At 41.0% G+C, this 27,062-nt stretch overlaps 1 protein-coding gene across 1 annotated transcript in view; it reads left to right on the forward strand.

Moving 5' to 3' along the window:
- The first annotated feature begins 7,450 nt into the window (after positions 1-7,450).
- Positions 7,451-27,062, forward strand: part of LOC109043459 (protein takeout) — a 32,927-nt gene continuing 13,315 nt past the window's right edge. The window contains exon 1 of the mRNA XM_019060658.2: positions 7,451-7,591. Coding sequence (XP_018916203.2) covers positions 7,507-7,591 — 85 coding nt within the window. The 5' untranslated portion in view covers positions 7,451-7,506. The remainder of the gene's footprint in view (positions 7,592-27,062) is intronic.

Consider the following 27,062-nt stretch of genomic DNA (forward strand, 5'->3'; position numbering starts at 1 on the left):
TACTTGAAAAATGAGTGAAGGGCGAGGAGGGGGGGGGGGGTTTAATTGCGTTGCAACGTTTCAAAGCTTTTCAACTTCGCCAACTTTCGACAGTCGCGCCGAGGATGGAGGTCAGGGACACCTCCGAAACGCGTTAGCTTCAAAAATTGAAATAGTTTATGGAAGTGAGTGATTTTGAAGTTTGTTTTAAAATTTTTTAAATTTTCGTAAATTTTAAGATTTTTAAACTTTACATACTCAACAACTTGTGTAGTGATTTAAACTCCTGTAACATTTTCTTTTCGACTTATGTGTTTTATTTATTATGGATATTTTCTTACATCGAAAATTATCAGAAATTTTAGGCAAACCTTAGAGGAAAATTCATAAGAAGTTTCAAAAGAAAAGCAGCCTTGCTTTAGTAAATGAATCAATTGTCAACTAAATTTTATAACGTTGTAATGCAATTAAACCTCTCTAGCGCTTATTCCCTCGCTTGTCTAATTTCCTTAACGATGCGATGCCAAACGTATACAAATCCAGAAAACCTAGAAAAAAAGTCCCCATACATGGCTGAAAAACTAGGTGGAATTAGCAGCGATGTGACGAGAGCCTGACCCGATGAGATCCAGATTCGTAATAACGTGATGAAAAATTATGCAAGAAAGCGGAAGATAATGACAGGAGTTCGCGTCCAATTTGTGGCAAAGCGTTTCTCTCCACCTGCCTGCACTATAGTTTCACGCAACTTCTTTTTCGCAGCGCTTTTCGAAATTTCATTAATTTTGCACAATTTTCTCGAATTTTAGCCTCACGTTATAAACGTCTCTGCGAAATTTGACAGTATTGTATCTAGAATATGACCACGCGTTGATTAAAGTTTGGGTCTCCTTCTCAATAAATTAATGATGAATTTGGTTCTTCCTCAATCAGTCTGCGAATCTGATTTCATTTGTTTCTGTCTCTAATAATACCCAGGATCAGTTATAATAAATTACATTTTCTTAACAACAAAAAAAAAAAAAAAAAAAAAAAAAAAAACCAGCATTTTGGGCTCAGAGCCCGAAAGTTCAGGGCGCGGCATCCGGAGCAGTCGAAACTATCGCTCTTGCACCCGGAACTTTCGGCCTCTGAACCCGGGATGGACGGTATGTCTATATAGCCCGTGACTGATTTTCAGTGAAATATTACTTGGATCAGACGATTAACTTCCAAGATATTTTTCGACGGTTTTCTGAGTATCAATCTTTCATTTTCTAGATGTTTTCGAGAAAGTTTTTTTTACCTATTCCGCTTATGATAAGTACCTTCGTTGTTATAAGGTGCGAGTAAAACACCGATTTAATGGTTAGAGGCTTCGGACAGAACTTGCCTCTGATGCGGCTATCATTATCCAATTCCTCTAAGACGATCAGAGGAAGCTCTGAACTTTTCTAGAACTTTGGTTGACGGCTGCGCAGTCACTTCTGACTGAGATCACATAAAATAAGAATACTCGAGTTACCCAATACTACTTTCAGGAGACACCTTGACCCTTGTTCCTCGGAGAAAATGATGCAGGGGTCATTTTTCAATCTTAAGCTGGCGACTGGAAATCTCCATGTTTTTAGTGTAAATCTCAATCGTGGTTGCCAAGGTAGGCACAAAAATCATTGGATTTCATTAATCTCTTCAAGATAGATGACATGACTTTTTCAAGTTGAAAGAATCTTTGCTTCATCAAAGGACAGTTGACCATATGCTGCAAATTGTGTTGGTATATTAAACATAGTGCACGCATATTGGTTCATGAATGAAGTAATTTCAAAGTAAAATCTGGCAAAGCTGACCTGTAAATTAATTGCTTATGTTGTCAATTTTGATGAAAAACTCACCATTTTACATCCGTTCTAACGAGGAAAATGTCGAATCTTTCCGCCAATTTGGTGACGTGTTGATGGAGTCGTTTAAGACTGGCTATGAATTGATAACCAATTAATTTCCATTGATAGGTGATTTTGGCCTCTCCTTGGTGCACGATAATCAATAAAGTACCCGTCATAAAAATAGGTTGGACATCACTTTGACTGAGTATTCTGACTGTAATCAACGGAGCGAACCAGCATATTCGAGAAGCACGGATTCATATCGCTCCATGAATTTTGCTAAACCAAAACAGGGCCGGATTTATCTACTTGCCGCCCATGGGCCGCCTGCATTATGCCGCCCCCTTCTCATTCGTTTTGAAACATCAATAAAAACAATCAAATGAACGTGCCAGCGGAGGAGGGGTGCATAAGACGCGTTTTCTCGTGTTGAACATATTTTTCGGAAAAGCCCCGTCAACAATACTAGCAAAAGTTCACGGATCTTTGCGCAAAAGTTAAGTTTCGTAAACCTATCTCTGTGCGGACAAGGCATTCTTTTCATAAGAAATGAACGAAAAAATTATGAAAGAACAATTATAAGGTGGAATAATGATTTTAACTTCCGCCGCCGCGCCACGCAGACCGCACCGAGTTCGGCGCAATGCGTGAAGTATTCAGACAGTTTTGTAGGCGCGATGAGTTTCACGGCGACCGCTGCTGAACGCACTGTGTTTGACGCAATGCGTGAAGTATTCACGCAGTCTTGTAGGCGCTATCCGTTTCACGCTGATTGCAATGACCACACTGTGTTGGACGCAATGCGTGAAGTATTCGTGCAGTCTTGTAGGCGCTAATATATGTTACATGCCGATCGCCGCGCCGAGGGCTTCTCCTTTTCATCTCAAGTCCTCGTTATCATTTCTCTCTAAGACGCGCCGTTCTAGGCCAAATTGCGTGTTTGGTTTCTCTCGTAACTCGGCTTATTGAGGGTGCCGTCTCTTGTATCACTAAGAGACGACAAAATTAGAAATTACTATACTCTCAGGAAATGAGAGATTTTGTCGCTTTTTCTCGTTTGTAATTTTGTTTTCATAAATCCGATTTTTTTTATACCTACACTTAAAAAATTGCAAATTTTTGCCGCCCCTCAGATTTGCCGCCATGGGCCGCGGCCCATGTAGCCACCCCCTTAATCCGGCCCTGTACAAGTCCGGAAAGTCCGGAAGTAAGACTGATTTTTTAACGGCAGTCCGGAAGCACTGAAAAAGTGCGGAAATTCCGCAAGAAGATCTGTAATTCTTCCCTTCAACCATGCGTGTTTAAAATAAAGCCTGGCAAGTATGCAATCCCCTGCGCGTTGGTTTTGGAGGAGTACTTGCATTCAAAATCGAGATTTTGCAATCAGTTAATATTCAAGCCATCAATGAAATTTTGAGAATTTCAAACCTCCGAAATTTTTCGATTTTCTTCAATCTGATTTCCCAAAATGTTCGTAGATAACGCTTTCATGCCTTGATGTCAATTAGCTTTGGACCAATGCCCCTTTTTTCGTGAACGATATACGAGGGGCGTTCAATAAGTAAGTATCCCCCCTCTCTAAAACCAATAGGAATGGACCAATTTTCAAAAACTTGGGTTCAAAATCTTCCTTAGGATATACTGGGTTCAACAAAACAAACCGCAACAAAATCGGACCATGTGCGGCCGAACGCGAACCGTTTGAACGCGCCGAGGTGCACAACGCTCCCGCCAAATCCGCGGAAATTTGAAGTCCGCGACAAGAGAAGAGCTTCTCTGCCAATGCTTCAGTCGTTCATCACTGACGAAAAATCAAAGGAATTTTTGTAGAATAAAGGCCTTACCTCACCTCTTTACATAACCAGCTCGATCCAAGCAGGTCTGATACTGATTGTGAGACTGAGAGAACAGCGTTCTTATACCACGCGTGTAGAGGTCTTTCAACTGGCTGGGGATGAAAGTGTTGACGGCTTGTTTGACCTCTTCCACTGATTCAAAATGAACTCCCCCAGTTCAGATTTGAGAAATAGTGGTCTGTTTTGCCATTTATTACCGTATCTAAAATCTGAACTTGGGGTAGTTTATTTTGAATCTGTGGAAGAGGTCAAACAAGCCGTCAACACTTTCATCCTCAGCCAGTTGAAAGACCTCTACACGCGTGTTATCCAAAAGCTGTTCTCTTAGTCTCACAATCAGTATCAGACCTGCTTGGATCAAGCTGGTTATGTGGAGAGGTGAGGTAAGCCCTTTATTCTACAAAAACTTCTTTGATTTTTCGTCAGTGATGAACGACTGAAGCGTTGGCAGAGAATCTCTTCTCTTGTCGCGGACTTCAAATCCCCGCGGATTTGGCGGGAGCGTCGAGTGCCTCGGCGCGTTCAAACGGCTCGCGTTCGGCCGTTCATGGTCCGATTTTGTTGCGGTTTGTTTTGTTGAACTCAGTATATCCTAAGGAAGATTTTGAGCCCAAGTTTTTGAAAATTGGTCCATTCCTTTTGATTTTAGAGAGGGGGGATACTTACTTATTGAACGCCCCTCGTAACATCTACTCTATAATTTATTTATGTATTTATTTATTTAATATTTATGTTTCTCAACAACCTATTTTCTGTATTAATTATTATTTATTTTCTTTGTTTGTTTCAGGTAAGTTACATACCTGGCTCGGCATGTTTACGCTGTATTATTTCTTCAGTATTTCGTGAGTGCAATAAACATCCAAAAATTTACATGTTTGAAACGCGAACTCCGTCAACTGTCGGAGCTCTATTTCAGGCTGAATTTTCTAAGTGTCCCAAAGTCTTAAGGCGCACATAAATGTTTCTCCATATTTAACTGTTCAGTACATGCTAAACGCGGAAAAAACTAAACAGCCGCTGCTACGTACGAACCGCGTTGAGCAGAAAGGAACCAATCCACACCAGCTATTGCCAAATTTTATCGGGTAATTTAATTTTTTGCATGAAAACGGTTTTACGGATTTTTTTGCTCGCACTGTGTTTGCCGCAATGCGTGAAGTATTCGTGCAGTCTTCTAGGCGCTAATATGTGTTACATGCCGATCGCCGCGCCGAGGGCTTCTCCTTTTCATCTCAAGGCCTCGTCATCATTTCTCTCTAAGTCCAGGCCAAATTGCGTGTTTGGTTTCTCTCTTAACTCGACTAATTAAAGGTGCTCTCTCTTGTATCACTGAAAGACGACAAAATTAGAAATGACTATACTCTCAGAGAATGAGAGATTTTGTCGCCTTCTCTCGTTTGTAATTTTTTTTCTAAATTCGATTTTTTTTATACCTGCATTTAAAAAAAAGCGCAAAATTTGCCGCCCCCTATAGATTTGCCGCCATGGGCCGTGGCCCATGTGGCCACCCCTTAATCCGGCCCTGAACCAAAATGTATACCATGCGTAAGCTTATAAACAGATGCCGTACATCTGAGTTCGCCTTCAATTTTGCCGCATAGGCAACAAACATATCGGGAAGTGCGAATAGTTATCTAATTGAAGAGCACACGATTATATCACTCCACGAGCTTTGATTAAACCCATGAACGATATTGTGAACCCATCGGTAGATGTCGTCCTTGATGTCGTATCTTTCGTGTTACTATAGCTCTGGCATCTTGTGTCTCTTCTTTAATTTTATTCTAAATTTGTGTGCGATATTTAATCGCACTCAACTTAACAAAATCACAGCCTGAAAAGAACTCCCCTGCGTAAATTACGAGTTTATTAAGTTGAGTCAGTGGCTTACCCACTTTACTTTTTCTTGATATCGTGGCAGATTTGATTGGATATTATATTGTCCCTCAATTTTTCAACAAATTTTCCGATTTTTTGCAGCTGAATGTTACCTGCGGAGGGATCCTTGATGTTTTTAACATTTCAGCCTTGTTTGCCCCTGTTCTTAATTTTTTCTCTTTCGACTTCCTATTTTCGGGCTGTGGTTGTGCTTTTTCGGTCCATCAATTGTTTTACACGCTTTTAAAGGTGAATTTTCGCGACTGGATTCAGTTAATTTTTTGGAATAGATGACTATTGTGTCACCGTAGGAAAATCTAATTCTCAGCCAAATCCTGAAGAGAACGAGCCAAATCCCGCATGAGGTTAAAAAAAGCGCGCTAACTGGCCCATGCAACACGACTCAATCCACGATATAAAATATCTTACAAATTATAATATGATAATATAATTTACAAATATATATGCACTTTTTACACTTTACTTCACCACTATCACCTCACCGCAGTTGTCGTTGCTCAGTTCTTCTTTTTTTCGCACAGAAAACCTTCATTTGTAAAAAAATTAGTTACTTTTCGACCTTCCAAAGGGCAGAGATGGGTCGAGAAACTTTGGATTTGGTTCAGACAGTGATGATGAGCTCAAAACAGACTAATTGATTGAGTTGAGAAAAAACGGTCTTCATTAGGATTTGGTCGAAAAAGTCAACCAAATCCATTCGAGAAGATTCACCGCGTAAGTGCGCGAGGCTCATTGCTGCCAACTTTCAAGGACCGCCACTGCCTCCGGTATTTGAAACAGTTCTTCGGAAAGGATTCACCTCCGTTCTTGTATGAGGCTCTAAAAATTTAAAAATGCACAAAAAGCAAGGCTCATCTGAAAATGGACTTGTTCCTTTTCCGAAACAATCGATTCATTTACCTTGAAGCGAGGCAGGATCGAAGTTGGCTTGTCTCTTGCGCGACGAGCGTTTGCGTCTAAACAAGAGGCCTTGGTCCCTGGGCGCCGCGCCGCACAGTGGATCGAGTCAATGGACCACTAGACAAGGTACGAATTCCAGCATTCTGATACATGATTCTTAACCAAAATTTCACGTAGAATACGACGCGCATAACGAAAATTACCGAAATCAACTCCTAACTAAGATATTTAATGATTATTGATGCGTGAATTCAAACCACCCGCTCATGAAAACTCAATGCTCTGCGTGATTCACATCGCGCGCTAAACGTTATCATGACAGTCTCTGCGATATAAAAATCTGGCAACCTCAATCTTGACGCTTTGGTTCAGCTGTAGCAAATTGCTTTTAGTTTGAACAACACATGATGGGAAATGAACATTACTCGATTGAGAAGCTTGTTGAAACTGTTGTAGTGCGCGATTTGACTCACGTAGAGCTTTGAGTTTCTTGTGAGCGGACAGTTCAAATCCCTCGTAACCAATGTGACATAAAAACGTTAATATTTTCGTTTGGAGTTTGTTTCATTAGTTTTCGTTGCGCAAATCGTGCTCTGCGTGAAGTTCTGGTTAAGAAACATGTATCAGAATGCTTGAATTCGTACCTTGTCTAGTGGTCCATTACGGAGATCGGACATGGAATTTTGACTAATACCGCAAATTTCGGTGTTTAATCCGTCACATTTTACATTTCAAGGGGTGCTCTTAGAAGGAAATTTCACAAGAAAACCAATGAAACACTTTCAGAACCTCACAGTTTTGTATGAACGGAGTTATAAGCGTTTAAAGTTTCCGAATTTTGCCCGACCTCTCCGATTGGCTCGGTTCACTGTGCGCCGCGCAGGGCAAGCTCTCCGGAGTCGAAGTCTGGAGGGAGAAACTCAGGAGCGGATATAAAAGCGCACTTGGCCACCGAGCGCCGCCAGATATTTGTGTCCGTGCGCGTCGAAAAAGTGAACTTAATCATGAGAGCTCATCTTAGCCTGTGCGTCCTCGGGTTCGCCCTTGCGGTCAGCAATGCCGCTGTCATTAAGGGTGGCGTCGAAATCCGTAAGTACCCTCTTCACCCTATCAGTATTCCCCTGTCGGCAATGACTTTTAAAAGGCAAATTTCCAAGACCAATAAAAAAACTATTAAAGTGTTCGTTACAGGAAATCCTTAGGAAGTAATTTTTTAGGTCAAAAACTCTTAATGAAAATTACGTAAAAATTATTAAAAAATCGAAGCTTTCTTAAGAGTTTTCAACATATTTTCAACCCTATTTGAACCAGGTTTAGCGAAAAAGAACCAAATCACATCAGCTATTTCCGAATTTAACTGGGCAATTTAATTTTTCACGACAGAACGTTTGTGAGGATTCCTTTTAAACTGAAAATTAGTGGAATGAAAGCTATAGGGACTAAATTACATCACAACGTCCCGAAGTTTCATCCGATGACTTATTTCTATATTTATCGATGATGCTTTTGTACATCAAAGATTTCAGAGAATTTTTGTCAAATTACGAAGGAAATTTGTATAAATTTTTAACACCGAATTTGCGACCGGTTTTTTCGAATGACACTTTGCACAGTTGCGAAGCCATTGCGCACCTTTGCCTCTTAAGCCCATCGAGTTGTACCCGCTTACAAAAAAGGCAAGAAAAGTAAAACATTTTGAATGGAGGTTTTTCGAAAAATTTTGTACAAAATGTCAAACGAATCCGTGTTCGCGGAGTTCAAAATAATTAATTTGGATTAGAATATGAATTCACGCCTGTCCTTCACAAATCTTGCGGAGCTTAACCGTTCGCAACTCATTTTTCAGGATCGCGAAGAGTTTTTTTCATCGGAAACTCAGGTCTCGCAGTAATTTTTCGCCGTTGTAATTGAAGAAAAAATTCTCCTCCTGGAAAATTTCCTTACACTTAATAAGCTCCATTTTCCGGTTGACGACCATGAATAGCAGAACTCATACGTATAATTACTGTCATTCAATTTTATGGCGTTTTTATTTGGGTTAGAAGCAGGATTCTGTGAAACGCGCGACCATTCATTTGTCGTTCTTTTCCTTTATTTACTTCGTTTCTTTTTCTTGAAATGTTTCTTCTGTTTTTTTTCCCCTTCTTTTTTTTCTTCGATGCAATGTATTCACTTCATATACGTTTGGAGTAATATGATTAGTGAAAGCATGTAATAAAAAAAATCCAACGGATAAAATGACTTAGGAGATTCAAAAGGTTAATATAGATGGGGGCAATAGTAGACGATCTGTTCATGTAGTGTTGCACTTTATCGTAGTTGAGTTGCGGGTGATACATTTTGCAATATTTCTCATCAATAATAGGAGCTTCAACAGACATCTCCATTATCAAGTCGGGTTTAATATAGTTTACTGTGAGGGCGACAACATTTGTAGACGAACGGATCGCAGAAAACCTCGACAAGATAATTAGGAACACCTGTTATTCTGCTCTTTTTTTGAGCAGTTTTCATCAAAAGTTAGTCGCTGATAGTTAAACAGTGAGTAACCAAAACTTTAGTGTTAAACGGCGAAAAAAATGTATGAATGAGCTTGCACATGGTTAATCATAGTTACAGTTGGATACACTGCGATTGCGATAACGAAGCAAAAAGAGCAGTAGCAGTTTAAAAGGAGCAGCATGATAACAGTGGCAGAGCAGAGTAGCACCCTAGGGCGGATAGCCAATCACGTGAAATCTCCGAATATTACAATGCATTGTAGGTAGTGACGTCAACCAGTCCAGTGATAAATCACAGGTAAAAGTAGCAGTGAACCCACGGAGTGATCTCTCACTGGTTGACCTAAAAAGGAGAATTTAACTTTAAAGAACATGGCATTATGATAAAAACTGAGAGCTATTAAAATATTCACCTAGATTATCACTACGAGAAGTTTTTTTTTTAAAGTTAAATTCTCTTTTTCATGTCAACCAGTGATAAATAACTCCGTGGCCTCACTGCTACTTTTACCTGTGATTCACAGATAGTTCCGGAAATTATGACTTGTGGATTAAACATGAGAAGAACGAGTGATTTAAAGAGTTTATGCTGTAGAAAATCAGTGGTACTTTTAATTTTGAAGATGTAGAAAGCATTTGGGAAGGATCGTTTGATAAGGTTAACCTGTGATAAATCACAGCATAACCGCCACCTGCTACTTTTCACATGTGAATCATGTGATCCGACTAGAGCCAACGAACTGCTGGAGACGGCGGTATTTTTAGGTTATGTTTGTCAGTTATCCTGTGAAAAATCACTGCTATAATTATCACTGCGCATTGCATGGAGGACGTTTTGTGGCCTACCTCGAAACTTGAAGGAAAAATGTCAATGTGCGTAAACTCCACAGCCCCTTTTGTGATAATGAAGCACTGAACAAGGTATGGATCAAAGCGCTGTGTTACATGTTTTCTCCCTGAAATTTTAAGAAGTATATATGTTTCATACAACGGAATTTTGCACCTTAACTTCTCCAGGACATCTGTAAAATGTCTAAGAGGGAACGCATCTTCGATTCATATTTTGTCTGGAGCATCATTCTGCATTCTCTAAATTTTCAGTCATCGGCACACTGGAGAAAAAAACCACATTGGATCTAGAGTCCAGACTCTCTCTTGATTCAATCGGATTTAAGGTTAAATCAAAAACCCAGTCTCTTAATTTGAGCAGATTTCCTTTTGATTTAAGCTTAGATCTGATTGAATCAAGAGTATTTTTTCTTGTCAATGTCTTCAAGAGTCTGGACTCTAGATCCAATGTGTTTTTTTTCCAGTGCAAACGCCTCTCTGGAAGAACTGCAAAAGGCACCAATGTCTCAATTTCCAGCTCCCATTCGCAAAATGTTAAAACGGCATAAGTCAAACTGACATAAATCAAAGTGGCTGGCAAACTCTAGATGGAGAATCCGCGGGAAGCGAAAGGGCAGTTGGATTAGGAGGCAGTTTGCCAGATTTTAGAAGTGTGCCGCGATCAGTTTTCGATATGTACCTACCGTCCTGACGACAGGAAATCTAGGCCAGCAAATGCATCGCGGGCATTCAACGCGAGGCTGCACACACTCTTGTCGAGTAAAAACGGCGCAATTCCAGTCGAAGAGCAAATGCAGATTTGCGGTTTTTGGACCAGCACCCGTGGTCAGTCGGCGCGTTCAACGCTACTCATGCATAGGCGGATCTAAGGAAGGGGGCGTAGGGGACGTGCGCCTACCGCCTACCGCCTACCCCCTAACCCCCCCCCCCCCCGTTCGACCGAAAAAAAGGAGGAAGAAAGAAGGAAAGGGTCGGAGGAAGGAAGAAGGAAGGAAGCTTACATTTGGTTGTTATTCATGAGAATATTGACTCAAACTGCATAGTAGATGCTTCAAAATTTCACTATATTTCAGGGGAAGCGGGAGCATCCCTTCCGCCCCCCCCCCCCCACCACCGTTCAAGGTGTCTGGATCCGTTCAAGTTCGTTGCATTTCACTCTGGGTCCTGCGTATATTGTTCCCAAATAAGCCGGTGCCATGAGTGCTCTAGAGTGAAATCAACTCATTTCGAAATTCGAGGATGCTCGAGTCATCTCTTTTTGCAGAGTTTACTTTATTCTTGCAAAGCTGATTTAATTTAAGATTCCTACTACGTTTTTTTGCGGCAAAATAGACCCCGGAATGAATTTCACTCAGAGAATTTGAGCAGTGAGTGTAGGTGTACAAGAATCTAAATTGACACGAGAGGGGCACACGTTTCTATTTTTCCTTCAATTTGCGAGATAGGCCACAAGACATACTCAGCGCGATAATAATGGTTTATCCGAAGGTTTTGTGTCTTGCATTGTCACATTAACATACGGCTGCTGTGTCGCTGCCACAGAGTTCAATGTAGAGGGCCGAAGCTCCCATCAAGAGGGCCCGAACTTTCATTCAGCTTTTACCATTCACGTCAAGCGTCTTTTAAAATGCACACGCCGTCAACTATTATAAGGCGGGCCCGGACACACTCCTCCTCACAATCCTCGGTCCACAAGAAAATGGGTCATAAATGCACGGATACAGTCTCCTGTCAGCCTCATTTAGGAAACTGTAACGACTAGCTATCGTGTCCTAGATAATCGATTTGATCGCTTTAGCCAGAATCAACCAAACTGCTTAACACGCTGTCTAAACGCTTCTGAAAAAAGTGACTTGATTATTTCTATATACGAGTAGAAATATTCTCGATTTTGCCGCCACTATGAGCTTCCTCTTGAATCAAGAAGAGAGGATGCTTACATCAAGGGATACTCAAGTCTCGTACATCAATCAAACAGAGATCCGCCTGGTTCAAATAATTTCAATTTTGATTCAAGAAGAGATCCTTCAGAGGACTATTCAATTTACTTTTTTCCTATGCTCTAATCCTGCACTCCTTTTTAATAACGCTCAGCTTTCTTAAATATCGCATTCTAAGGGCCATTTAGATGACTGTCAACAATTTCACCCTAAATAGAGGACAATAAAATCTCAATAAAATCTTCTGTTCTGACAGGAGGCACCATTGGCCCATTTCCCTTTATGCCTCCATCAGATGACGAGACCATCTCACCCAATGAAGGTTCTTCTCGTAAAATTTACCTATCGACTCTTTCAGTGGCGTGGCCTGCTTTGCGATATATCGATTGATCGGACATTTAAACCTACGGAAAAGGATCGACAAACAGGATGTCCGCAACGAACTCCTAAACAGTCGATCTTTTACCATACCTTCAAATGGGGAAATATCGATAATCGATCTTTCACGCCTCGACTAATCTCTCCCCGAACGTTTTCTAAGAGTCAATTAGATGACTATCTACAATTTCACAAAAAAACACATGACAATAAAATCTTCCGCTCGACAGCAGCCACTACCAGGCCCATTTTCTCTTGACTTTCATTTTTGACGAATTCTACATGAATAATTTAGATGGCTGTTGACAATTTAACGAAAAATAGAAGGCTCGTGCTCGACATAATCTTCCACTGGCCCTCTGGGATATCAGGCACTACTGATACCGTTTTCTCTCGACTTCATTATCGAACGCACTCACTCTTTGCGATATGATGATACGTCAGCGCGGGTTCCCGGGACCCGGCGGGGCTTATGAGCCCTCAGCGGCTGACCGATTCGTATTGACTGCTATACAGGGTGTCCCAGCATTAAGTACGAATATTGAAGGAGTCGATCCTTTGGGTCAAAAGAAGACGTTTTTGTGGTATAACTTTTTTTCGAAAAACGCTTTCCGTGGGGGCCCATCCCATTATCAGCTCCATATTAGTCTCTATTATCTCGAAAACGATGAGTTATAGCGAAAAAATGCAAGGGACATTATCCCAATATTTTTCAACGCTGATTCTTGTGGTGCCGTCAAAAATCAATTTTTGTGGCTAGAAACATTAATTTTGGCCACTTTTAGGTTCGGTACCTCCCCCTAAACCCCCCTTAAAATGACCTTTTTTGGAGGTCAAAAATGAAAAGAACGCAAAAAATTACTTCCAGTCACCAATTTTCATTAATATTGGTTGATAAACATTAAAAAGACGATTTTTTTCCTCCAATTTTGGGGAGTCGTGGCGCCCAAGGAAAGCGTTTTAGGAAAAAGAATTCTACCACATGAAAGTCTTTTTTTGACCCGAAGAATCGAAGCATTCAATATACGTATTTAATCCTGGGACACCCTGTATAGTGGAGTCGGTGTCCCTTTTTTTACGAGCGGGCGACGCGATGTCTGGAGGCGAGGCCGGCAGATGGAGATCGCTGGAGGAGCCGGAGATGGGAACACTTCCTAACGAGGTGAGCTCGGAAGTGTGTCAATGACTCCTCCACTTTTTATTTTGTCCAGACTTCATTGTAGTCCGTCGAGGCGCTCATGAATAGAAAGCCCTGTTATACTGACCGCGGAGCAACTACCGCCCACGGCACCGGCCTCAACTTTCCTTCAGCGGCCTTGCCCCTGGTCGAGTTCAGAAATGCCTCTCAGGAAATTTGGTCTTGTCAAATTTTACGAGGTTTCGATAATTTTTTATAATGGAGGATTTTTAATGGTAGGAATGGAGATGTTGCATGTGTGAGGAATTTGCGATTTGACTGTTGATTCCAACGTAAAAGTTCGTGAGAAACACGATGGTGCCACTGGTTTTCTCTGAAATCAACTCCCAAGCTCAAAAAAACCTCTCAAGTTGAGGCCAAAATGGAGGGAATATCCCACGCTATCCTGAGAGTCCACCTCTACATCAAGACAAACTCTCTATGCAAAGATAGGGAGCAAATACATTGACAGGGCTGCCACTTTATTTGGGGCCTCTAAAACTGAAAACACGGCATCACTGATAATGTACTTGCTCCCTATCTTCGCATGAAGAGTTTGTCTTGATGTAGAGGAGGACTCTCAGGATAGCGTGGGATATTCCCTCTATTTTTGCCTCAACTTGAGAGCTTTTTTTGAGCTTGGGAGTTGATTTCAGAGAAAACCAGTGGCGCCATCGTGTTTCTCGCCAACTTTCACATAAGAATCAACAGTCAAATCGCAAATTCCTCACACATGCAACATCTCCATTCACAGAAAATGAACGAATCTTACATAATTTCACAAAATTTCATGTGAGTAATGCCTAAGAAATATAATGTCATTCAATTTCTGAATAATTCTACGAAAATGTTTGAAATTTACGAGTATTTCAAGGCAATAGATGGGCCTTTTGGAGATTCTCTGAGACAGAGTCGGATTTGCCATAAATGCACCATAGGTACGCGCCCAGGGGGTCACCTCACAGTTTTTCATCACTCCTAACATAAACTTTCTCACCTCTATTCGACTGTAATAATTCCCCTCGTGTCTTATGTGCGTATAATTAAGTCTATAGGGGGCCCTCTCTACTTCTCTTTCTTCACAATGTATAAGCCAGAAAATGTCTTCTATAGTGTTTTAGAGAGGTCAAGATTTCAAATTTTACAAAGGAGGAGCCCACTGCGACTGGACTCCCACCCCTCCACCTCTCCAAGGAGGCAGAAGGTGGACTTTTGGGGAGCCCGCACCACAGACAGTCTCCAAGGGCCAGAAATCCCTAAATCCCTAAATCCGGCTCTGTTCTGTGGGATTGAGAGAGACACGCAAAATGAGATGATCGCCGAATTTCGTCAATATGAGGGCTTTCATCTAATGTTAGTGATTCATGACACAGCTGCGCCAGACAGAGCCGCAAGAGAAGTTTTGAGCCTCGAAATCAAATTAGCTTTCACACATGGGCAGTATGTTTAAGTAATGGTGTGCCGTCGTCGCACAGTAGTGGATCAAGTCAATCGGAGAGGTCAGACAAGAATTTTTTGACTAAACTGCAAATTATGATGTTTATTTTGTCATATTTCAAATTTTTTGAGGTGTTTCTTAGAAATTTTTTTTTACAAGGAAACCAATGGAACCACTTCTAGAACCTCAAAGTTTTGTATAAACGGAGTTATTAGCGTTTAAAGTTTCCAAATTATGTCCGATCTCTCCTATTGACTCGATCCACTGTGCGTCGGTAGCAGAGTATTTTGTCTCTGGTCGCATCAATTGATACCTGTAGAGTAAGCCGAGAGGTTTTCGGAGAGTCACAATACCCTCAAGCGCAAAAACCACTTATTTCCCATCTAAACTTCACGTAACTACGTGGTTCTTTTTGCGGCAAGATCGATGCTCTGTGGGGGGGGGGGGGGGGGGGCTTGATCGCGAAACTGAGACCATCCGGATGGAAACGAGAGTCGGGGCGAAATTCTCGACAAGCATGTTATTAGCGTTGCTGTTCTCGAGAGTAATTGCACCAACTTTTAAGCATATGAAAAAAGTTACGAGTGGCACAAAAAGTCCAAACTAAACGAGGAGAGGAGCAATATTGAAAGAATCGATACCACTGTTCGTTTCGTTTCTTCCTCGTTTTTTCTCTTCCTCTTTCGATTCCCTCTCATTATCCTCTCCACCTTTTCTTATCTATCTTCTTCATTCCTCCTCCCTTTATATTACTTACATCTCCTCTTTGTTCCCTCTTGTTCCTCTTTCTTCTCATTCTTTTTCCATCTCCCTTTTTTTCTCTCCTCTCTAATTGACGCGGTTACTACGCGTTTTGCTTACTTTCCTTTCAGTTTGAAGGTTACGCGACTCTAAAAGCCTCCGACTTATTGTGAATGACGACATGCGTTTGCAGACACCAATCAGGAATCAGGATTCAAAATAACCAGCACACTGTAGCAACCGATGAACACGCCATTATTAGTGATGCTGTGTGGGTATACTACGAACTAATCGACACTTTCTTGATTATTTTCTGACATTTTGATGGCTTTATTCTTAATTAGCAATTTTAAAAAAGATCCAGTTACCGCGTGGAGCGTGTGAATAACTTTAACATCATTAAAAATCATCGGGTTTTTGTCCTTGTTTTCTTCCTAACTTGGGTAATATTTTCCCTGGTAACAATTGGCGTTAAGAGCTGCGTTTCAAAATACCATAGGAATTCTTATAGCCGGCTAAAGAAGGCTACAGAAAATCATATAGCTGGCTGTAGAATGCGGAGAAAATTATACGGCCGGGCTATACGAAGCGATACAAAATTATACAGCCGGGCCATAGTTCCTATCGCCGGGCTTTACACTTTATCGCCTGGCTGTTGCTTTTTCGCCATCGATTATAAAAGGCTATAAGAAATTGTGTAGAAATTCGCGTGCTTTGGAAATCATTAAGTTTGATACGGAACCACCTTAATATTTACAAAACACACATTATATTTTCCTTTAATACATATTTTTTTTCATCAATTAAAATGAGAATAATCCATACAGGATAGGATGTGCAAACATTTCAAAATCATGAGTTGAATAACGCTGACTCCGCCAGATTATTTATTAGAGCCTAACACAAAGCGGAGCGGCGCGGCGACGCACTGGCGCCTACAAACCTAACAGGGATACTTCACGCATTGCGCAACGCGTGAAGTATCCCTGTTAGGTTTGTAGGCGCCAATGCGTGTTTCGCGCTGGCTGCCCGCCTGCCATGGCGCTTGAAGCAACTATTTCACACCAGAGGTATTGCACAGTATCATACGAAATTAAAGACGTTCTAATACATTAGGAATGGCAGGCATCCGTCAAAAGTACGGAGCTTTCCTCGTAAAATAAATCAAGATACTACGGCCCAAAAAGAGAGCAGTATTCCAAAAACTCACTAAGTCCGAGCATCCGTAATTAGTGACGTTTAGCATACACTTTATCGCCTGGCTGTGAGTTGCTTAATCGCTATCGGCTATAAAAGGCTATAAGAAATTGTGTAGCCGGCCAAAGAAGCTATTGGAAATTTTACAGCCGGCTGTAGGTCTATGGTATTTTGGAACACAGATTCTACTGCCAATTTTTACCAGGGTTTCTCTTCGTCGTCTCATCTCCTCACAACTTTCATTTTCCATATTCTCTCTTTTTAGACATATTACTATCAGCATTAAATTAGGAGCTTCACTTCATATCACCGCCGAAATGCACTCTTAATTTCTTTTTATGAAAAAAAAAGATTCTTGGACCAAAATACCAACGTTGCACGTCCCGTAACGCGGAGTCAATCTAGTTGCGACGGTACAATCGCAGACTGGTTTAACGAGGTGCTCGCGACGACGCCGTGTCGCAGGGATATCAGGTTGATAAGAGCGAGAAATTCGAGTTTTTTTTAGCACAGATTGGCGACGCGCGATCAGAAAACGCGGCAACGCAAAGGCGGGTCCCATTATTAGAGTCGGAACTTCGCGCCGGAACTCGGAAGTTGAACATATCCACCCTGGGAAGGAAGAGAACCGCTTTTTGTGAGACGTCTGACATGACGGGACCGAAAGAAATGAGGCACACGCAGGCGCTGATGGAATACCCTAGTATCGTTTTGCTCCGTATAGTAGGAGAACTCCAGTGGCGTGGCGTGAATCGCGATATATCGATCGTTATGTCATTTAAAACTATGGAAAAGGATCGATAAACAGGGTGTTCGCAGCGAACACCTTAATAATCGATTCTTTACCATAGGTTTAAATGGCATAACAATCGATATATCGCAATTCACGCCACGCCACTGGAGAACTCATGGCTTTGGATGTACTTGGACGAAGAAAAATGTTAGAGGATACTAGATTCTGCGGGCTGATTGTTGAGATTGGTAGACAAAACGATAGACAAAGAGGAGGAAAAGGAAATGAAGGGATCCTATTCTACCGTACGAAGGAAAAACGCCGTATGAACCTTCAAGCGTTCCTTCGATAAAAACCGAATCTACTGAGAAAATTGTGAGTATTTTTTTCGAAATTTTCAGACAATTTTGAACGCAATTTAATCTAAAATATCTGAAAATTTTAGGGAGTAATATGCATGCATTTCGTCAAAAATACATGCTTTATCGAGGGAAAATTATCAACTCTAGAATGTTCATACGGCGTTCTTCCTTAGCACGTCAGTACTGGTGGATGTAAGTTGTTGCGATGGACGAAGGAGGTAGGTAATAGACTAACCAACGGCAACCCACGGGAGACCCATTACTTTCTCCCTTAGTCTATAAGAACCAAGAATTTCAACCAATAGAATCGCTCCACACTCCTTACGTCTTCTTTGTCTATCACTTTTGTCTATCAATTTCAACAATCAGCCCGCAGATACCATGATCGCTAAGAACAGTAGCGACCAGTGCAAAATTCCTGTCAAAGTGTAGTCGACGCGGAGGCCGAAGGGAGTGTGGGTAGTCGAGCACATTATAACTTCGCCTTCAATTTTCGGGGTAGACTAAAAAGCATCCTCCATGCTGCAATAATTATCTACGCAAGGATTCTTGTATTGAGCTGTCCAACGATCTTGTCTCGCAGTAGTCGTAATGGTGCACCTCATCCTCTCGCGAAAATTAAACTGATCGATGATTCATTGTTCATGATTTTAACTTTGAACGCTATCTAGAGCTTAGAAGTGCATATCGGTCGCAAATCCAGTGTGACCAACGTATTTCCCGCACATGACGCATTACGTTAGTACCCAATCATATTGAGACCAACTGGCGCAGTTTACGAGCGAAATTGGACAAGTGCGTCTATTTCCAGTGTTGTTGGTTGCAAAATTTAGTGCGGTCACTAGACCGCAACAGAAAAATTATCTGATACTATCGAGCATCATACGCCTCCAGGGGAGAAACTGGATCATATTGTTGGGATTTCACAATCATAAACCTGCAAACGACGATTATTGCCATAAAACAAGTAAGATAAGCTCAAAAATTAACTGAAGGTAAACCTATGAGGTAAAAAAGACAATGCTAACTTTTAACGGCGCACAGTGGATTGAGTCCATTAGAAAGATCGGACATGTAATTTTTGACTAAACTTCAAATTTCGATGTTTATTTCGTTACATTTTAAATTGCAAGGGATGCTTACAGAAGAAAATTTCACGAGGAAACCAATGGAACCGCTTTTAAAATCTCAAAGTTTTGTTTAAACGGAATTATTAGCGTTTGAAGTTTCCAAATTTTGTCCGACTTCTCCCATTGACTCGATCCACTGTGCGGCGTTGCCAGCTTGTATGAAACATGATTATGATATATGAAGGGTCCAGAGATCTGTTGGACCAGTAGCTAACTTAGCCAATTGACTTATTACAGAAATAGACTTTTTTGGATTTTTCTTTTTTTAGTATACGAGCGTAATATGCCATTTTTTTCGGAGGAAACTTGCGTTTTCGCGATTTGAGTACACCGTTGTAGAAATCTGAGTGTGTTTTTGCCGAGCTGCAAAAGTAATATCGCGATAGGCGTATGGTGTTCAGCAATAGCCAAGGGGATAATTACTCGAGCCATAGCAATCAAGACACGAAGGAGGAAAAAGATAACTCTCGCTTGTTTTAGATCTATAACGCATTTTCCTAGATTGCTCGATTTTTTTCTTTCCCGTTGCGTCGCGTAAAGAGGCCTACAGAGGGTTAGCAGTCAAACGTATTTTAAAAACACTGTCCATTTTTTAAAACATCTGCCGTAAAATATTCATTTAAAAAATATCTTTCAGATATGCTCATAATGTTCTTTTTTTTTAAAGAATAAAATCCAATGGACAGTTATTTTTTATTTTATTTTTTAAAAAAACAAATTCCAGATAAAATTTTATGAGAAAAATTTTCTAACATTTTGAAAATAATTTTGAGAATTTTGAAACTATTGTCAAAAATGCTTTTTCAAATAATATTTAAAAATATTTTAAAAGTCATTATATTTTTAAAATACTCTGTTATGAATGAGAGCAAATTCTAGCGCAGTCCTATCACGACTTGATCGGCCAAATGATTTATTTTGGAAGTATTTCTAAGACATTACAGTGAATGAAAAATACTTTTGGTTATTCAGGGGAAGGTCCTGTCGAACGTTTAATCGGTAGATTGTCTTCCGACAAACTTACAAATCGTAATCGTAACCGATTGGGAACGTAATTTTAACGAACCAACGAAAGAGGAAAGATTTCTTCTGGAGGAACAGAGATTCAGAGCGTTTTTCCCCCTTTCCTTTTTCTTTTCTTTTTCTTCACCGACGTGCACAATTCCGACGTGAAAAAATGATTCTGCGACTCTCACACCTGAAGCATACCTGAACATTAACATCAAGAGGAACAAACCCCGCGATTGTTCGAGTAAAGTGCTAAGAGCGTTGATCTTTCACTTAAGCCAATTTCTCCCGATTAATTATTCAAAGCACGTTAAACCGGCTCAACCCCCCCCCCCCCCCTCTGGCCCCTACACCTGACGTCGCGTCGCGTTGAACCTGACGTCACGCCGCGCCGGCCGGCCGCACTGCCGCTTCTCTCTATTGCGTAAAAAGATTTTATTAGCTTCCAGAAATTACCGGTCACTCTGAGGAGATGAGAGCTAAAATTGGAGATCGAGGGAAAATGAGGTTTCGAGGAACTAATTTTTCACCTTCCTGGTAGTGAATCTAGGGTAAATAGATCCTGTATTGCCGCCACTTCGATATATGGGTAATTGAGGGGCTTGGAGGACAAGGCGCACAAGTGCAGTTTGTGTTGTTTTAAGAATTCACGTTTGAAGTTTCAAAATTACACGGATCCGAATAGCGGAAAAAAGGGCAGTTCAAACTGACTCTTGGATGCTTAAATATTTTGGAATTTGGAAGCGAATTTTTCACCGAATATGCATTTAAGCCTAGTTTTACTTGAAATCATTGATGACTCGGTTTTTCTAAAAACTGCACTTATGCGCCTTGCGTCGTTCAAGCCCTGCAATTATGAGTTTCTTTCGGTTATTTTCATTATTTAGGATTGGGGATTAATAGGGAACAGATGTATGCCTTAAGAGTTTAGACTTTCAAATTTTGGAATCAATTAGCCCGAAAATAAAGTCAAAAGTACGGCCGAAAAAAATGCACCAATCGATTAACGTCATCGACCCATGAAACTTTTTGACCCTACTTGTTCACCTTATTTTTGAGCGGATCAACTTCAAAATGTAATTCCGTACTCTTGAGGCATAGATCTATATTTGAGGGATTCGATTTTTTTTAAAAAATAACCTTTCTGACCTAAACGCATTTAGTCGCGGGTCGGGCGGATATTAAAAGGAAAATTTTCCCGCAGATCCCTCAAAAAATGTATGCATGAATCAGTAGTGTTTTCTGCCTTTACGCTGGGAAAGCACTTCAAAGGTAACCGGAGAGAATCGGTTTTCACATTACCGTCAGTGGCGAAGGGTTCGATTATCGATATTTCTCCATTTGAATCTGTGGTAAAGAATCGATTACCATCGATTATAATGTTAATCGATCCTTTTCTATTAGTTTTAATGACAGATCAATCGATTCATCGCAAAGCACGCCACGCCACCATCCGCGGGAGAAGGGACCTTGATATCAACAATCTCAAGATTGAGTTAGATATATCCCAAGATGAATGACCACGTTAATTTGCGCAGTTTTGTAGAATGAATAAATGAGGGGGAGGGGGCTTTTAGAGACTCATGAACGACCGAACATTCGACCTTGCTTGGATCCCCAAAATAAATAATTACTCCCACTTTGATATCGTGATGCGGCAATTCTTCGCCGGAATTAATGGAAAAGTGATGCACGTTGGTGAACAGTTCGTCAGTGTTTCAACACGGATTTGATAATTATTTCACTAAAATTGGCAGCGCCACTCTGCTGATAAGTAATTATATTACTATTAATTATTTTCGGTAGCTAATGGAATTAAATGAGATGTGCTAAGAACAAACAGTAAGAGTAGTCAGAACGTGCCCAGTGAAAAACTGGGCACATAGAAGGACCCTCGTCGGCAGGGCCGGATTTATCTACTTGCCGCCCATGGGCCGCCTGTATTTTCCCGCCCCTTTCTCATTCGTTTTGAAACATCAATTAAAACTATCAAGTGAAATGCCGGGGGGAGGGGTGCATAAGACGCGTTTACTCGTGTTGGAAACATTTTTTTGCGAAATCCCTGTCGACACTACTAGCAAAATTTCACGGGATTTTGCGCGAAAGTTAAGTTCCGTGAACCTATCTCTGTGTGGACAAGGCCTTCCATTTATAAGAAATGAACAAAAAAATTATGAAGGAACAAACTTAAATGTGGTTTAATGATTTCAACTTCTGCCAACGCGCCGCGCTGACTGCACTGTGTTCGACGCAATGCGTGAAGTATTCATGCAGTCTTGTAGGCGCTATGCGTTTCCCGTCGACCGCTGCTGACCGCGCGCGCTGTGTTTGACGCAAAGCGTGAAGTATTCATGCAGTCTTGTAGGCGCTATGCGTTTCACGTCGACCGCTGCTCACCGCATTGTGTCTGACGCAATGCGTGAAGTATTCATACAGTTTTGTAGGTGCTGATGTGTGTTATATGCCGACCGCTGCGCCGAGGGCTTCTCCTTTTCATCTCAAGTCCTCGTCATCATTGCTCTCTGCGCCGCGTCGTTCCAGACTCGACTAATTAAAGGTTCTGTCTCTTGTATCACCGAAAGACGACAAAATTAGAATTTACTATACCCTCTTGAAATGAGAGATTTTGTCGCCTTTTCTTGCTCGTAATTTTCTTTCTGAATCTAATTTTTTTTAATACTTACATTTAAAAAATTGCAAAATTTGCCGCCCCCTAAAATTTCCGCTATGGGCCGCGGCCCATGTGGCCACCCCCTAAATCCGGCCCTGAATCGTCGGCGGGATAGCTAGAAAATGTGTACCACACTTTAGGCTGAGTGAGAATTTTCGCACTACAGCACACATTTCCTTATCAAAATTTTACATTGCACATGGTGGGCTCATTGAAATCCACAGGTATAAACAACAAAAGGGAAAGTACTTTTTTTTGCAGGCGGTATAATTTCAAACCCGAAAATAATCGAACTCAACACGAGTGATATACCGGGTATTAGAATAATTTGATTGCAATTTACATCATATTCTCTTGTCACTGTTGAATTGAGGGGCTTGGAAGACAAGGCGCATAAGTGCAATTTTTGAAACAAATTGATGTATGAATTATTCCAAGTAAAACTGGTTTTGATAAATATTGTATGGAAAATTGCTCCCAAATTCCAATTTTTAAGCATCAAAAAGTCGGTTTGAACTTTCTTTCCGCCATGAGGATCCACGTAATTTCGAAACTTGTGCGCCTTGTTCTCCAAGCCCCTCGATTAATTGTCCTTGACCAGTTTACAAAGATGAAAAGTTGCAAAGGATTTTTGGGAGATTTCTGGACTATTAACCCACCGAAAAGACTGTTTTCAATGCGCGATTTTACCTTCATAGATTTTGGTTATTTTAACGAGCGTTAATTTTGGATATAATAATTGTATTGTCAAGAATGAACGATACAATTTTAGTCTCGGGTTCCTATGAGAAATGCAATAGGTTCGACTCGTTTCAAAAGAACGTATGATTAGATGGACAATTCTGTGGTGTTTTGATTCTTACCTCCATTGAATAATTAGATATCCATTGGGTGGATTTAAGAATGACGGACTAAAACATAAGACAGATTTTCTCTCCTACCCGTCAAGATAATAAACGATATGATCGGCGACCTTATTTGGCTAGGCTACGTTACTAAGGAATTCTAGTTGGTTCTCAGTCGCAGTTTTTCCTTCTAATTAATACGTGGTAATTGAGTATTTATACTCATTATGGAGAGAAATATGAACCCATCTACGTTTTGCGAGGTCACAGCTATGGCTTGATTACAAATTCTATGTTTGGTCGTGAGTGCCGGAGGGCATGAGAAAATAGAGGAACAATGTTAAAACGACGAACAGGCAACCCAAGATAATAAATAATGAAAGAGGATAAAAAATGATTGAAGGTTTCCTTACATGTGAGATGGGCCAAAATTTCCTATTTCGAATCGCTGTGCGATTTGCCCCCTTGGGCAAGATGGAGGGATATTTGGAGTGCTCCAAGTTAACGATGACTACTCTGCCGTACTAAGGTAAAACGCCGTATGTGCCTTTCGGCGTTGCCAAATTTCCTCTACTGAAACATAAATTTTTGAAGAAAGTCCTGAGTATTATTTCTGGAAATGTTCACATGTAGATCAAATGTCGAATGAAATTCTCGGAAAACTTGGAAGGAAAATATCCCAAAGTTTCCTTGCAAATTCGTTTTTTATCGAAAGAAATTTGGCAACGCCTGACGGCCCATACGGGGTTTATCCTTAGCACAGAAGAATGCATCAATGACCTGTGCGAGTCTGTGTAATCTGCGGGGCGATTATTGAAACTGATAGACAAAGCGATAGACAAAGATGACATAGGAAGTATAAAGCAATTCTATTGGTTGAAATGGGTGGTTCTCATCGACTAAGGGGGAAAATGATAGACTAACTGTCGGGTTTCTCGTGGGTTGCCGTTACTTAGTCGATTACCTACCTCCTTTGTCCATTGCAACAACCCGTTTCCACCAATAGGATCCCTCCAAATCCCTTTTGTCGTCTTTGTCTATCGCTTTATCTATCAGTTTCAATAATCGGTCCGCTGATTGCCTCGATCTGCAATTCTGAATGACAACCGCTCATGAACTCCGACGGTGTGCACTGTGCAAGCCCATACAATTTTTCGAAATATGAGCTACAATTTTTTTTAAAAAATTTATTTAGTTAGTTTTATACTTTAAAAATCGATGCACACAGGGGGGGGGGGAGGGGGGGCTCGCGATGATGTCACTCTTATTCATTTGCGTTTGAGAGGCCGGGAGGTGCAAAATCCGTCGGCGAGAGTCAGGAGTCGAGCGAGGCGACACCACCGTGAGAATAGTGGTTATCATTGACGAAGTTTATTGACATTTTCACCTGATTTCATCGGCGGCACCACGAGAGAGCGCGCGCACGGTCAAAATTCGCCGTTTCGCAACGCCCGCGCGGATTTATGGGAAAGAAGCGTCCATGTGACGCGGACTAGCACGAACACGCGTACAGCGATGCAGCGCGCGTGCTCGCCTCGTGGTGTTGCCGTTATTGCAGCTCATATTTCTCTTTTGTTTCGTTTATGGTCACCCAAAGAACACCGTTCGTCACATGCCAAAGTATCTCAAGCGCACTGGAAAAAAAAAAAAAAAACCTCATTGGATCTAGAGTCCAGACTCTTGAAAACATTGACAAGAAAAAGGACTATTGATTCAATCAGATTTAAGCTTAATTCAAAAGGAAATCCGCTCAAATTAAGAGGCTTGGTTCTTGATTTAAGCTAGATTCTGATTGAATCAAGAGTACTTTTTCTTGTCGATGTTTTTAAGAGCCTGGACTCTAGATCCGATGTGTTTTTTTTCCAGTACATGTGACGTTTAAAAATTTCCGACGCCATGTTATTTTTTTACACAGAAATTGTTGGTTGAATCTGTTTGAAAATTTCACTGAATCTTATCGGAAGCACACAAAAAATTCAGTGAAATTGTCGGACAGCTTGGTCAAAAAATTTCTCCGTGAGAAAATAAAATTATGGCGGAATTTTTAAACGTCGCACAGCGTTTGTGATACCTCGGCCGGAAGATGACGGGTTACAGTCGTTACTTGTGGTCAGCGGGCCGATTGTTGAAATTGATAGACAAAGCTATAGACAAAGGAGACATAGGGAGTATGGAGCGATCCTATTGGTTGAAATGGGTGGTTCCTATAGACAAAGGGAGAAAATGATAGACTAACTGTCGGGTCTCTCGTGGGTTGCCGTTAGTTAGTCTATTACCTACCTCCTATGTCCATTGCCACCACTCGCTTCCACCAATAGGATCCCTCCAAATCCCTTTTGTCGTCTTTGTCTATAGCTTTGTCTATCAGTTTCAATAATCAGCCTGCAGATACTGTTACTCCGAGTTTTCCCGAAGAATGTTTCCGTTTTCACCCCGCCCGCGACCCTCACTCCATCTGCTGTTTCGAATTTCTTGACGATGGTAAATAACACGAAACGATACGATCTTCGTCTCTAACAATCTTGCAACGTTGGGTATAAGCGGCGGGTTAGGTCGCTGTCGTAACGATCAACGATCGGTGGATGGTGATTACCGATTACTTGCACGATTCCGAAGACGAAGATTATGGGCGCCAATACCGCAAAAGGTGACCGCAACGCAGGACGCAGGTCTCCGATCAAACTACACGAGCACAATTAGCAATTTAATATGCGTGCAACATGTACATAAATCAATGCTACGATTCCTCATACATTCATGTGTGATTTCATGTCGTGTTTTCGATTAAATAGAGAATTTGCAAATGTCTGAAATTTGATGAATTTCGCGTTTAAGGTGATTCGTCAAGCTCAATTGACGTGGTCGAACTGGCATGCGATAAATCGCATCGATTAGGTCAAAAATCTCGGCAGATTTTGAAATTTTAGCCCAAAAAAGGACGATAGCCCCTGCGCATGAGCATAAAGAATCATTCTAAACCCAAAAATTTGCAAAATTCAGAGATATGAAAGCAGACTAGTGTTTGGGATAAAACCTCGCATTCGATCCAGCTATCGATTTCTGTATCGAATGCGAGGTTTTTCCCCAAACACTATTCTGCTTTCATTTCTCTGAATTTTGCAAATTTTTGGGTTTAGAATGATTCTGCATGCTCATGCGCAGGGGCTATCGTCCTTTTTTGGGCTAAAATTTCAAAATCTGCCGAGATTTTTGACCTAATCGATGCGATTTATCGCATGCCAGTTCGACCACGTCAATTGAGCTTGACGAATCACCGTAAGTAGAAACTGCTGAGTGAACCGAGCACGAGGATACCCTTGGTTCATGTATTGAATAATTATTGGAGAGGATATGACAAAATGATTTAATGTGCTAAATTACATGTGTTGAAATGGGAAATGCCGCCAGATGACGTCGCTAGGCGGTGCATTTTCTCACTTTTGAATCTATTTTTATATTATTTCCCGTATCAGAAAAAAAGTATAAAAAATACTTTGAAATCAGCTCTTCAAGCACTTTCAGGTGAAGCAATAAAAAAATTTGCATGCGAACTCTCCATTGTGACGTCCTCTGAGAAAAGGGATCTTCGT

Source organism: Bemisia tabaci, chromosome 7, assembly GCF_918797505.1.
Source record: "Bemisia tabaci chromosome 7, PGI_BMITA_v3".
NCBI lineage: Eukaryota > Metazoa > Arthropoda > Insecta > Hemiptera > Aleyrodidae > Bemisia > Bemisia tabaci.